Raw genomic sequence first — 14,597 nt, 5'->3', positions numbered from 1 at the left:
CATACATGCACGCAAACAACATGCACACACCACATACACAGCATACACATACATGCACGCAAACAACATGCACATACACAGCATACACATACATGCAGGCAAACAACATGCACACACCACAAACACAGCATACACATACATGCAAACTACATGCTCACACCACATACACAGCATACACATAAATGCAGGCAAACAACATGCACACACCACATACACAGCATACACGTACATACACGCAAACAACATGCACACATCACATACACAGCATACACATACATGCACACAAGCAACATGCACACACCACATACACAGCATACACATACATGCAGGCAAACAACATGCACACATCACATACACAGCATACACATACATGCACCAAACAACATGCACACACCACATACACAGAATACACATACATGCACGCAAACAACATGCACACACCACATACCCAGCATACACATACATGCAGGCAAACAACATGCACACACCACATACACAGCATACACATACATGCACGCAAACAACATGCTCACACCACATACACAGCATGCACATACATGCAGGCAAACAACATGCTCACACCACATACACAGCATACACAAACATGCAGGCAAACAACATGCCCACACCACATACACAGCATACACATACATGCAGGCAAACAACATGCACACACCACATACACAGCATACACAAACGTGCAGGCAAACAACATGCACACACCACATACACAGCATACACAAACATGCAGGCAAACAACATGCTCACACCACATACACAGCATACACATACATGCATGCAAGCAACATGCTCACACCACATACACAGCATACACATACATGCATGCAAGCAACATGCACACACCACATACACAGCATACACAAACATGCACGCAAACAACATGCACACACCACATACACAGAATACACATACATGCACGCAAACAACATGCACACACCACATACACAGCATACACATACATGCACGCAAACAACATGCACACACCACATACACAGCATACACATACATGCATGCAAGCAACATGCTCACACCACATACACTGCATACACATACATGCAGACACACAACATGCACACACCACATACACAGCATACACATACATGCAGGCAAACAACATGCACACACCACATACACAGCATACACATACATGCACCAAACAACATGCACACACCACATACACAGAATACACAAACATGCACGCAAACAACATGCACACACCACATACACAGCATACACATACATGCAGGCAAACAACATGCACACACCACATACACAGCATACACATACATGCACCAAACAACATGCACACACCACATACACAGAATACACATACATGCATGCAAGCAACATGCTCACACCACATACACAGCATACACATACATGCAGGCAAGCAACATGCACACACCACATACACAGCATACACAAACATGCACGCAAACAACATGCTCACACCACATAAGGGATTAAATGCCATATCCTCCTCTGTGGAAAGAATAACTTATAACTATATACATTCTTGGTTTAACATAAACTCAACTTAGTTTCTAAACGTAGAAATAAATAACACAACACAATAACGACACAACAACTTTTTATGGTTAGAGAAAACCTGCAGGTCACGTTTATTGTGGCAACACAAGAACTAACGACCGTCTGAATAAACATGGACCAGGGGGGTGGCAATCAGGTACTAGCTAAAACGTAGTAACCCATGCTAACAAGATGGGCAGTACCAGGGCGCAGGAGAAGAAGCAGAGCGTAGCTCAATACTATAAAAACAGGGAATTCTCGGCATCGGAATCACACGGGCAGGGAACACCCCAGACGCGCGTCTGGGGACTTCATCCCTGGCCGGAAGTGCCGTCACTCTACCTCGATCACATCCTGCCCCCGGACACTGTCCACCCGCCAGCCCAGGGTGCAAACCACCACTCCGTACCAGTAAGGGGCCAGGTTCAAAAAGGTGCGTAAACCAGATTGAAATACCTGGGGAGCTGAAACTTAACGTCCTTGGACTTACAGAAATAGGCTGGTTAGCCCTCATCAAGCCTTCGGATAGCCCTAGTCCCTGGGGACCACCATAAGGACGGATCCCCCTACTGATTGCAAAATAATAAACAAAGGGAGGGAAGGGTGGGGAAAACTTTGAGAAAAACAGCAGAAAGAGGACATGTGCTTCCTGAACTGGGCTTAAAAAGGTAAGCTGGAACCCCTCCTCTCTTTCTGCAACATTGTTTCACACACACAACACAACACTCCCCTCCTCCGTCTTGGCCTTAACCCTTATGTGCATTCCAGGCAATTTGCCTTACATTTCCTTAAGGGATTAAATGCCATATCCTCCTCTGTGGAAAGAATAACTTATAACTATATACATTCTTGGTTTAACATAAACTCAACTTAGTTTCTAAACGTAGAAATAAATAACACAATAATGACACAACAACTTTTTATGGTTAGAGAAAACCCGCAGGTCACGTTTATTGTGGCAACACAAGAACTAACGACCGTCTGAATAAACATGGACCAGGGGGGCGGCAATCAGGTACTAGCTAAAACGTAGTAACCCATGCTAACAAGATGGGCAGTACCAGGGCGCAGGAGAAGAAGCAGAGCGTAGCTCAATACTATAAAAACAGGGAATTCTCGGCATCGGAATCACACGGGCAGGGAACACCCCAGACGCGCGTCTGGGGACTTCATCCCTGGCCGGAAGTGCCGTCACTCTACCTCGATCACATCCTGCCCCCGGACACTGTCCACCCGCCACGAGATCGCCCAAATATCAAAGGCCACTCTCGCCGCCACCCAACTCACACAAATAGGAGTAGGGACTGACGTATATCTTCAATAAACAGGTCCATGCCATGGTCCGTAAGATGGACCCCGTCGCCTCGGTACAGGCTCCGGTCAGCGGCCGTAATGAACTTGTGTTCCACAACAAAACCACCTAGCTCGCACATAAGCTTCCTAACATCTCTATTGAGCTTCTTGCGAACTTGGAACGCTGCCCTATGATTAGCCATGTGTCTCCACTTCAACCTCGGTATAATGTTTGACCAGCCCATTCTCACACCAGGCAACCAAGCTTTAAAGGTGCGCAGATCTGATTGGATCACTGCGCTCAAGTCCCGGCCGGGAATTGAGCCGAGATCATTTCCACCTAAGTGGATGATCAGAACATGGGGTTTCTCCCACCGCCTCATGGCGGATTGCAGTAACCCAGGCAGATCTGCCCAGCAAAGGCCTCTCCTCCCTAACCACCTAACTACCACCCTAGAGAATGAGAACCCAAGCTGCTGCCCTCCAGGTTGCGATGCTGCTCGGATAGCCGCCCAGTGTACGAACGAGTGCCCAACGATCCAGGCACGAAGTGGCCCACTTCTAGGCCCTGCAAAGAAACAAGAGTTAGGGCATATAATGGCAGAGCAGTGTGCAACATTATCAACCAGCAAATATTAACATTGGGATATAAGTGGCCTAACGTAAATCTGATACCTCTTAGACTTCCACCTCCCAAGCGCCATTATGCGGTCAGCCGACCAGCCTAAAGTCGCCGCCGTCGTAGCAGCTCCAACCCTAAAGGAGTGAGGAGCTATGGTATTGGGATTCAAGCCTACTTTTTTAGCCGCCCACCCCAAAACCTTCCGAAATTGAAACCTCGTCAGGGGGGTACCATCCTGATGAATTAAAAATCTAACCGCACCCACTGGACCCTGTCCGAGAAGGTCTTCAACAGTGCACTAGGGCAGCAGGCGGAACCCGCATGCGCGGGTAGCGACAGCCAGGCCCCCCTACCATCCTGATCGACTTTCGATCGAGGGATGAAAAGCAATACCCCATTATCCGTAAACCTGACGTGCTCCGCCAAGACGCCACCCACTTTCGCCAACTTAGACTGGGGGACCAATTCCCCCACTCGGAGCGCGCCATGAAACGCCATGGCGAACGCCGCTGAAAAAAGCCGCACCTCGTAGTCTGAGGAACATACCTCCGGTAGAACACGAAGCAGGAGGACCAACCTGTCCGCCGTTATGGGTTCCCTAACGTCTGGACGCCGCACTTCCGACCTTCCCCAACCCCTCAGTATTTGACGAATCAAAAACGTTTTGGAAGAGTCCGTCAGCGTGAATAGTTTACAGAAAAAGGACACCGCCGCTAACCGCGCGGATACCGCCCCTTTCTTAGCTAACTTAGCCCTAAGCTCCGCGAGCCAGCGCAATAGCCAGTCCTGCTCACCAGCACAAGAAGGAAATCCTTGGACATCGCAGAAGAATACCCATTCTTCCCAGTACCTTACATAGGACTTCCAAGTGGAAGGTGCCAGGGACGCCTTCAGCACCGGAATCAGGGACTGCCATCCAAAGCCACCTGCCAAAGAAAAGGGGGACAGGGAAAGCCATGAGTGGCAGCCTCAGGAGCACATTTCCTAAAATTTTCCCATTGAAAGCGAGATAGTGCATCAGCAATAACGTTTTTAACCCCTGGGACATGCCTAGCCCGAAACTCAATGTTCCGCTTGAGGCATCTCAAAACCAGAATTCTCAGATATCGAATTACTGGCGGTGAGGAAGAAGAGAGACCGTTAATGGCGAAAACCACGCTCAAATTGTCCGTCCAAAAAATGACGGAACGGTTCTCGAGCTTGTCCCCCCAGATCTCCAACGCCACCAAAATGGGGAAAAGCTCGGCCGGCCAAGGTTCGGCGCTCCACTCGCCATTGAGATAGGCGCCGTATCCAAAACCCCCAGCAGCATCAGTAAAGAGGTGCAGTTCTCGCGCCGGAGTCAGAGGGGTTCTCCAAATACAGATCCCATTGAAATCCCTGAGGAACAGATCCCAGACACGGAGGTCTTCCCTCATGTCACTATTAACCATTAATTTGGCCTTGGGGGAAGTAACTCCCGGCAACAAGCGCTCCATTCTCTTCAGGAAAATCCTCCCCATCGGGATGACCCTCCCTGCAAAGTTGAGCAGACCCAAAACAGATTGGAGCTCTTTCAGCGTGCAAAACTGCGCCGCTGCGAGGCTCCTGACTGCTGCCAACATCTTCTGTACCTTATCAACTGGAAGCCTACATTCCTGGGCTACCGAATCAATTTCGATACCCAGGAAAGTAAGACAAGTGCAAGGGCCCTCCGTTTTGTCTTCTGCTAAGGGGACTCCAAATTTCTCCATCAACAGCCGCATGGCATAAAGGAGCAGCTCACATTCCCTAGACCCCTGTCTACCGACCAGGAGAAAGTCGTCCAAGTAGTGAGCAATCCTATCCTCTCCTGTCACTTCCGCCACGGCCCAATGCAAGAAGGAACTAAACGCCTCAAAATAGGCGCAGGAAATGGAACACCCCATGGGCAAACAACGGTCAACATAATAGTGTCCGTTGAAGAAACATCCCATTAAGTAAAATGATGCGGGGTGAATCGGCAAGAGTCTGAAAGCAGACTCGATGTCAAGCTTGGCCAGTAATGCCCCATGACCCGATCTGCGTACTACTTGCAAGGCATCATCAAATGACTGGTAATATACCGTACTCAAGTCCTGAGGAATGGCGTCATTGACTGACTTTCCCTTTGGGTATGAGAGATGTTGTATCATCCTAAACTTTCCTGGATCTTTTTTGGGCACAACCCCTAGAGGCGAGATAACCAATCCCGGCATAGGTCTTTCCTTAAACGGGCCAGCCATTCTACCCAGTGAAACTTCCTTACCCAATTTCTCCTTCAATACCTCCGGGAACAGGGAGGCAGATTTCAGGTTCCTGCGAGAAGCCGCACCCGAAACCTGACCTTGTACGGGGATAACAAAACCTTCCCGGAGCCCTGACTCCAACAAGGCCGCCGCTACCCTATCGGGGTAGAGCGTGAGCCACTTACTAATTGCGGCCACCTTCAGCGGGGTGGCCGCTCTTAGCGACAGCAGGGCCTCTTGGCCCAGTCCTGTCCTGTCTGTCCCCTTTTTTAACGCAGTCTGCGGCAGGGTGAAATCCCCCGCAGATGCGACAAGCGTGCCGAAAGGAACACGCGGTTCCCAACGTGCATTGCTTGTCCTGGAATTTCCAACAGACCCCAGCTGGGCGTCTGCGAAATCTATTTGCAGGTCGAAACTGTGTTGCACCCGCCGGGGCACCAGAAGTACTTAGCGATTTCTCGGTACCCAGCCGGGCCCAGAGTTGCATTTCTACGCACCCAAAATCCAACAGTGGATTACCCACCATCTTTCTGCGGAACTCCTCATCATAATCCCGCCAGGCACCATCGCGATAATTATCAGCAATGATCTCCATGTTTTCCATGTATTTCAACACGGCTAAACACTGGTCCGGCCATTTTTGCAAATAGCAGGACGCATAGATCCTGAAACACCGGCGCCATTCGTGAAATGTATCTGGGCGCTGGTACTTCTTGGGGCCTGTCCCATCCTCCGCTCTCGCTTTCTGCCTTAGGGCTTCCACCGAGAGCTCGAAGATGTTAACAAACTTACCCTCTTGAATTCTCCGTACTGTCTTAGTCTTCAAATGCTCGTGCAGATCATAAGAAGACCAGGACCTAGTGTCCCCTTGGAGTGCCACCTTCCGATTAACGGGCCTCCCCACCCCACTTATGCGAAGTCTGGGTGGGGCAGCCCTGTCGGACCTGCCAGAGGCAATATAGTCATAACGGTCACGCAAACCCCCTTTTTCTGATCTCTTCAGTTAACCATCTAAGCATCTTATACATTCGTTTATTGCCCTTCCCATGCAACCCCAGTTCCTTGTCATTTTCTGACCCAGAATCATCCGAGGATGAGGTAAAACCCCGCAACCCCACTGAAACTGAGGACTCACCATCTCTCACACCGATCCTGTTTGGAATCGCCACGACTCCCGAAGTAGAAGGACGCTCATCCTCTGACACCATGGAGTCCTGGCCGCTCTCAGCACCTCTCTCCAACCCGCTGCCTGAATCTCCTGACGTAGCCATGTCGCTTTCCTGCAAAAGAGATTGCCAGAGAGGAGTACCACGAAGGGGAAGGTCTGCTCTACCCCTCCCCCTGTGCCCAGACCGCTCATGCATCCCCTCACACACATCCTGGTTGCCTTCGCCACTTGCAACGTCATCATACACACCCTGCTCATCTTCTGTAAAGTCCTCTATCTCTTCACTAAAATGTACTGACTTCTGAGTGATAGGGGTGGCTTTCTTACGCCTAGTGGATGCAACCGCTAAATCTAAACTCTGAAACTGTTCTGGTGAACCATGTTTGGTAGAAGACCTAGTTACTACCTTCCTCGCTGCTGCCGGGGATGCGCCCGGAGCCTGAGGCCTAGCCCCTACACTCCCACCAATTTGCGCGCCAAAAGCGCCGCCTGCACGGGCGCCGCCTTTGCCCACAGAAACCTTACTATTACTGCCAGCGCTCTTGGGCGTACTCCTAGCGTGCCCAATAGGTGATGCGCCACCTTTATAATTGCCCAATGGGGCCTTTGCCCCTTGACGAGGATTACTACCGACGGGGCCTTTGCCCCTTGCCGGGCCGCAATGCCCTCCGACAGGGACCCCCGGGTTCATTTGGCCAGAGAAATGCCCCCCTGAGATAATTCCTCCATTGATTCACAATTAGCCTCCTCGTGAAAATCATCCCCCACAAGTGCGGCCCCTGTAGGCCCCATTGCATCAGCAGAATTGCCCCCCGGAGCATAAGTTCCCCCCCGCAGCACTCCTCTCTTACCTTGAACGCCGCGCGGGGAACTCGATCTGCTCCGCTTCGATGACCACTGACAAATGGCGGGACCGGCAGTGACGTCACCGGAAGTGACGTCACCGGAAGTCCCGCCCTCGGAGGACCGCAAACCGGAAGTCGCCGCCGATGGAGGAACAGTCGACGCGGGAGCCTGCGCAACCACCGCCGGAGGACCAAGGACCACGTGGGACACACCCGGAGACCCGGACAAGGACGATGCCCACATCTGGAAAAGGGATACCGCGGCCGCGATGGAGTCCTGAGACACCGGAGACGACGTCGGAGGTAAGGCCGAACTGCTCCCACTAAAACTACCAACTATTGGGGCAAAAGAGCAAGGCCCGTAGGGGCCGGGGACCGGAACGCCACAAGGCCGAGAAGGGCCCACCACAACTACGCAAGGGGAGGGAGGCCTAACCAGGGTGACCGGAGAGCAGGGAACTGAGGCGCTAGCGGCTGGAGACCGGATAGCGGGCCTAGCGGGGACCCCCGCTTTACCGGCTACTTTAGGCGGACATGTGGGCCTGCGAAGGCCAGAAACGGGCCCGGCAGGGCCCGACATGGTAACTAAATTGGGGCCTAAATCAGCACTAACCCCCCCTAAAGAGGGCTCACTCCCGGCCGCATGGCCGACGGGCTCAGACGCACCATCTGGTTGCCCAGCACCACCCCCCATATTGCTCACTAACGCCAGCACCTCCAGTAGGGCCTGATCTGAAATTTCCCCCCTACTAGCCCCAACCTCCCCCGAAGATTGAGCAAGGGAAGGGGAAAGGGAGGGAAGTAAAGGGGTTCGACCCACCGTTTCTGGCGATGGAGGAATCCACTCAGCTGCTTCATCGCTGTCTTCAACCACTTCTCTCTCTGCAGGTTCCTCCCTAGCCTCCATGATTCGCTTTGGAGGTGCTTTAGATCTCCTTGAACGTCTCATGTGAAAACTTTGAGAAAAACAGCAGAAAGAGGACATGTGCTTCCTGAACTGGGCTTAAAAAGGTAAGCTGGAACCCCTCCTCTCTTTCTGCAACATTGTTTCACACACACAACACAACACTCCCCTCCTCCGTCTTGGCCTTAACCCTTATGTGCATTCCAGGCAATTTGCCTTACATTTCCTTACACAGCATACACATACATGCATGCAAGCAACATGCACACACCACATACACAGCAAGACTTCTTGCCGGCTGGATGGATCCTTCAAGCGGAACTTCAAAAACTGTAAGTGGATCATCGGGGGTTAGTGTTAGGTTTATTTAAGGGTTTTTTTTGGGTGGGTTTTATTTTTAGAGTAGGGTCTGGGCAGGTAAAAGAGCTAAATGCCCTTTTAAGGGCAATGCCCATGCAAATGCCCTTTTCATTGCAATGGGGAGCTTAGGTTTTTTTAGATAGGCTTTTTATTTGGGGGGGTTGGTTGGTTGGGTGGTGGGTTTTACTGTTGGGGGGTGTTTGTATTTTTTTTTACAGGTGAAAGAGCTGATTTCTTTGGGGCAATGCCCCGCAAAAGGCCCTTTTAAGGGCCATTGGTAGTTTATTGTACGTTAGGGTTTTTTTATTTTGGGGGGGCTTTTTTATTTTCATAGGGCTATTAGATTAGGTGTAATTCGTTTTTATTTTTGATATTGTGGGGGGGGGTTTCTTTGTAATTTAGTGTTTTTTATTTTTTGTAACTTAGCATTTATTTTTTTTGTAATTTAGTAATGTTTAATAATAGATTTAAATAATTTGAGTAGGGTTAGGGTTTTTTAATATGTAATATAGTTAATTTAATTGCTAATTTAATGTAATTTTAGTATAATAGTTAGGGTAGGTTAATTAATAGTTTAATATAGTTTATTTAAATTCTACAGGTAAGTTTAAATTTATTTTAAGATAGGGATGTTGTAATTATAATGTAAAGTTAGCGGGTTGTTAGATTTAAGGGTTAATAGCTTAATTTAGTTTATGGCGATATGGGGGGCTGGCGGTTTAAGGGTTAATAGGTTTAGTTAATGGTAGTGATGTGGGAGGCCAGAGTTTTAGGGGTTAATACAATTATTTAGTGGTGGCGGGGTCCGGGAGCAGCGGCATAGGAGTTAATACCTTTATTTACGTTTCGGCGGGGTCCGAGAGCAGCGGGATAGGGGTTAATAAATTTTATTTAGGTTGCGGCGGTTTCGGGGAGCGGCGGGATAGGGATTAATAACTTTATTAAAGTTGCAGCGTGGGTCCGGGAGCGGCGGGATAGGGGTTAATACATTTTATTTAGGTTGCGGCGGTGTCGGGGAGCGGCGGGATAGGGGCAATAACTTTTTTAAAGTTGTAGCGGGGTCCGGGAGCGGGGGGATAGGGGTTAAATATTTTAGTATAGTGGCGGCGTTTAGTGACAGGGTATAAATAAAGTTGGTAAAAAGCCAAATAGCAGCGAGATTGATGACTGTTAGTTAACAACAGTCCGATGCTCATCGCCCCGTACTTGGTGCGCGGCTTTTGCCGACTTTTTTTTAAAAATATATGGAGCTTGTATACCGGTCCGCGGCCGCGATGTTAGGGGATGTTAGGCGAGCATATTGGTGCCGGCGAATGCAGCATAGTTGAGGCTTTGATAGCTATCCCCCCTAGTCTGAAATACACAGCAACACACACATACTGCAGAGCATACACATAAACAGACACAGCAACACATCCCTAAACAGCATAGACACACTGCAGAGCATAGAAATATACATGCACACACACACCAACACATACCACACAGCATACACACATACTGCAGTGCATACAAATAAACATGCACACACACAGCAACACATAATATACACAGCATAGATACATACTGCCGAGCATAAAAATAAACATACACAGACACAGCAACACAAACTGCACAGCATAGACACAAACTACACAGCAAACACACACAACATGCGCACAGTACACAGCATTCACATACATGCAGACACACAACATGCACACACCACATACACAGCATACACAAACATGCAGGCAAACAACATGCACACACCACATACACAGCATACACATACATGCACGCAAGCAACATGCATACACCACATACACAGCATACACATACATGCAGGCAAACAACATGCACACATCACATACACAGCATACACATACATGCACGCAAACAACATGCACACATCACATACACAGCATACACATAAATGCAGGCAAACAACATGCACACACCACATACACAGCATACACATACATACACGCAAACAACATGCACACATCACATACACAGCATACACATACATGCACACAAGCAACATGCACACACCACATACACAGCATACACATACATGCAGGCAAACAACATGCACACATCACATACACAGCATACACATACATGCACCAAACAACATGCACACACCACATACACAGAATACACATACATGCACGCAAACAACATGCACACACCACATACCCAGCATACACATACATGCACGCAAACAACATGCTCACACCACATACACAGCATACACATACATGCACGCAAACAACATGCTCACACCACATACACAGCATGCACATACATGCAGGCAAACAACATGCTAACACCACATACACAGCATACACAAACATGCAGGCAAACAACATGCCCACAGCACATACACAGCATACACATACATGCAGGCAAACAACATGCACACACCACATACACAGCATACACAAACGTGCAGGCAAACAACATGCACACACCACATACACAGCATACACATACATGCAGGCAAACAACATGCTCACAACACATACACAGCATACACATACATGCATGCAAGCAACATGCTCACACCACATACACAGCATACGCATACACATACATGCATGCAAGCAACATGCACACACCACATACACAGCATACACAAACATGCACGCAAACAACATGCTCACACGACATACACAGCATACACATACATGCACGCAAACAACATGCACACACCACATACACAGCATACACATACATGCACGCAAACAACATGCACACACCACATACACAGCATACACATACATGCATGCTAGCAACATGCTCACACCACATACACTGCATACACATACATGCAGACACACAACATGCACACACCACATACACAGCATACACAAACATGCAGGCAAACAACATGCACACACCACATACACAGCATACACATACATGCAGGCAAACAACATGCACACACCACATACACAGCATACACATACATGCACCAAACAACATGCACACACCACATACACAGAATACACATACATGCAGGCAAGCAACATGCACACACCACATACACAGCATACACAAACATGCACGCAAACAACATGCTCACACCACATACACAGCATACACAAACATGCAGGCAAACAACATGCACACACCACATACACAGCATACACAAACATGCAGGCAAACAACATGCACACACCACATACACAGCATACACATACATGCAGGCAAACAACATGCACACACCACATACACAGCATACACATACATGCACCAAACAACATGCACACACCACATACACAGAATACACATACATGCAGGCAAGCAACATGCACACACCACATACACAGCATACACAAACATGCACGCAAACAACATGCTCACACCACATACACAGCATACACATACATGCATGCAAGCAACATGCACACACCACATACACAGCATACACATACATGCAGGCAAACAACATGCACACACCACATACACAGCATACACATACATACATACATGCATGCAAGCAACATGCACACACCACATACACAGCATACACATACATGCAGACACACAACATGCACACACCACATACACAGCATACACATACATAATTAATTAAATGCCCTATCCTCCTGGCTTGCTGGAAAACCTTAATAACTGGAGCCATAAAACTGGCTCAACACATAACTATGTACAAATAATAACTGGAGCCATAGAACTGACTCAACAACTTAACTATGTACAACTATAACTCTTAAATAACTTTGTATAAAACTGTAATACTTAAATAACCACGCAGACACAGATATATGGGAAAAGACCCGAAGGTCGCATTTATTGTAGAACGTGAGAACCGGCTGGACTCAACGGGGCCAGCTAAAACATGTGGCGGCAATCTAGCTAGGAGTAGGGACCCCCTGCTAGGAGAATGGACCGCGCCCGTGAATGCCCACACAAGCGGAGCTCAGCTGCCGCAGAAGCTTAGGGAGTTCTCGGCATCTTAGAATGGGAGGGACCCCAGGCGCGCGCCTGCAGAGATCACCCTCCCCTGGGCAGCCGTCACTCTACCTCTGATGGCAAACCGGGGCGCGGACCAACCGCCTAACCAGGGTGTAAAGTAACGATCTCCGAACCAGTAGGACCAGGTGTGACTAGACGCGTCTCCATGCCACTACCCGGGGAGTCAAAAACTACCGTCCTTGGACTTAAGGAAACAAGCCGCGTAGCTCTCATCCAGCCTCGGACACCTAGCTGAAACACCCTGGTGATGTAGCAGCCTAAAGATTGCCGTGTGAACAAGTGCAGGGAGGGAGGGAGGGACGCTGTGAAGACGAGCTGGAAAAGAGGGTTTGGGCTTTGGGAGCTGACTACTTAAAGGTAAGCTAAACCCCACCCTCACTAATGCAACATTGTTGCAACCTTCACAGCAGCACACTCCTAAGGGCCTTAATTATTATGGTCATTCTGGGCTATGCTGCCCTCCACTGTCTTAATTAATTAAATGCCCTATCCTCCTGGCTTGCTGGAAAACCTTAATAACTGGAGCCATAAAACTGGCTCAACACATAACTATGTACAAATAATAACTGGAGCCATAGAACTGACTCAACAACTTAACTATGTACAACTATAACTCTTAAATAACTTTGTATAAAACTGTAATACTTAAATAACCACGCAGACACAGATATATGGGAAAAGACCCGAAGGTCACATTTATTGTAGAACGTGAGAACCGGCTGGACTCAACGGGGCCAGCTAAAACATGTGGCGGCAATCTAGCTAGGAGTAGGGACCCCCTGCTAGGAGAATGGACCGCGCCCGTGAATGCCCACACAAGCGGAGCTCAGCTGCCGCAGAAGCTTAGGGAGTTCTCGGCATCTTAGAATGGGAGGGACCCCAGGCGCGCGCCTGCAGAGATCACCCTCCCCTGGGCAGCCGTCACTCTACCTCTGATGGCAAACCGGGGCGCGGACCAACCGCCACAAGAGATAGCCCAACAGGCTCACCTCTTGCCGCCACACCTATAGATGATTAAGTATAGCACGCCTCAAATTACAGAGGAACAGGTCAATGCCCCTCTCAGAGAGGTGCACCCCGTCCCTTCTGTAGAGGCACCTCTCAGCCGTTGATATGTTCCCATGTTCCACAACAAACCCACCTGACTGCCCTAAGAAAATCCTCACTTCTCTGTTAATTTTCTTGCGGACCTGAAAAGCCGCGCGATGAGACTGCATATGGCGCCATTCTATTCTGGGGATGATGTTAGACCACCCTATCCTGACTTGGGGAATCCATGCCTGAATCGTGCGCAGATCCGACTGAATAACTGCACTGAGCTGTTTGCATGGTAGGAGCCCCATATCATTTCCACCTGCGTGAATGATAAGTACATGGGGTTTCTCCCACCTGCGCAAAGCCCCCTGCAGCAACTCAGGCAGAGCCTGCCACGTAAGCCCCCTGCGCCCTAACCACCTAACAGTGACTCGGGAAGAGGGGAACCCCAGCTGACGCCCATCAGGTCTCGCGATCGCTCGAAGCTCCGCCCAGTGGATGTACGAATGCCCCGTAATCCATACTCTCAGTGGACCGCTCCTTGGTCCTAAGAAAAGAAACAGAGGTTATCCCTTGCATCTGCAAAACA

At 49.1% G+C, this 14,597-nt stretch overlaps 1 protein-coding gene across 1 annotated transcript; it reads right to left on the bottom strand.

Annotated features, from left to right (window-relative positions):
- Positions 1 to 2,468: 2,468 nt before the first annotated feature.
- On the bottom strand, positions 2,469 to 7,571 carry LOC128664905 (uncharacterized). Its single transcript, XM_053719697.1, has 2 exons — positions 6,848 to 7,571; positions 2,469 to 3,412 (listed from the first exon to the last, which is right to left on the bottom strand). The coding sequence occupies exons 1-2, from the start codon at positions 7,569 to 7,571 to the stop codon at positions 2,835 to 2,837; spliced, it is 1,302 nt and encodes a 433-aa protein (XP_053575672.1). The 3' UTR covers positions 2,469 to 2,834.
- Between the last annotated feature and the right edge of the window lie 7,026 nt (positions 7,572 to 14,597).

The sequence above is a fragment of the Bombina bombina genome, chromosome 6 (assembly GCF_027579735.1).
Source record: "Bombina bombina isolate aBomBom1 chromosome 6, aBomBom1.pri, whole genome shotgun sequence".
Lineage (NCBI taxonomy): Eukaryota > Metazoa > Chordata > Amphibia > Anura > Bombinatoridae > Bombina > Bombina bombina.
Note: the sequence above shows the minus strand (reverse complement) of the source record. Positions and strands in the feature narration are given on the sequence as shown.

Bases quoted from the DNA above. Each gene is read 5' to 3' on its own strand.
- LOC128664905 (XM_053719697.1), bottom strand. From the start codon at position 7,571: ATGAACCCGGGGGTCCCTGTCGGAGGGCATTGCGGCCCGGCAAGGGGC. The intron at 3,413-6,847 runs GTGAGTCCTCAG...GTTTCTTTGCAG, and splicing joins CAGGATCGGTGTGAGAGATG to GGCCTAGAAGTGGGCCACTT.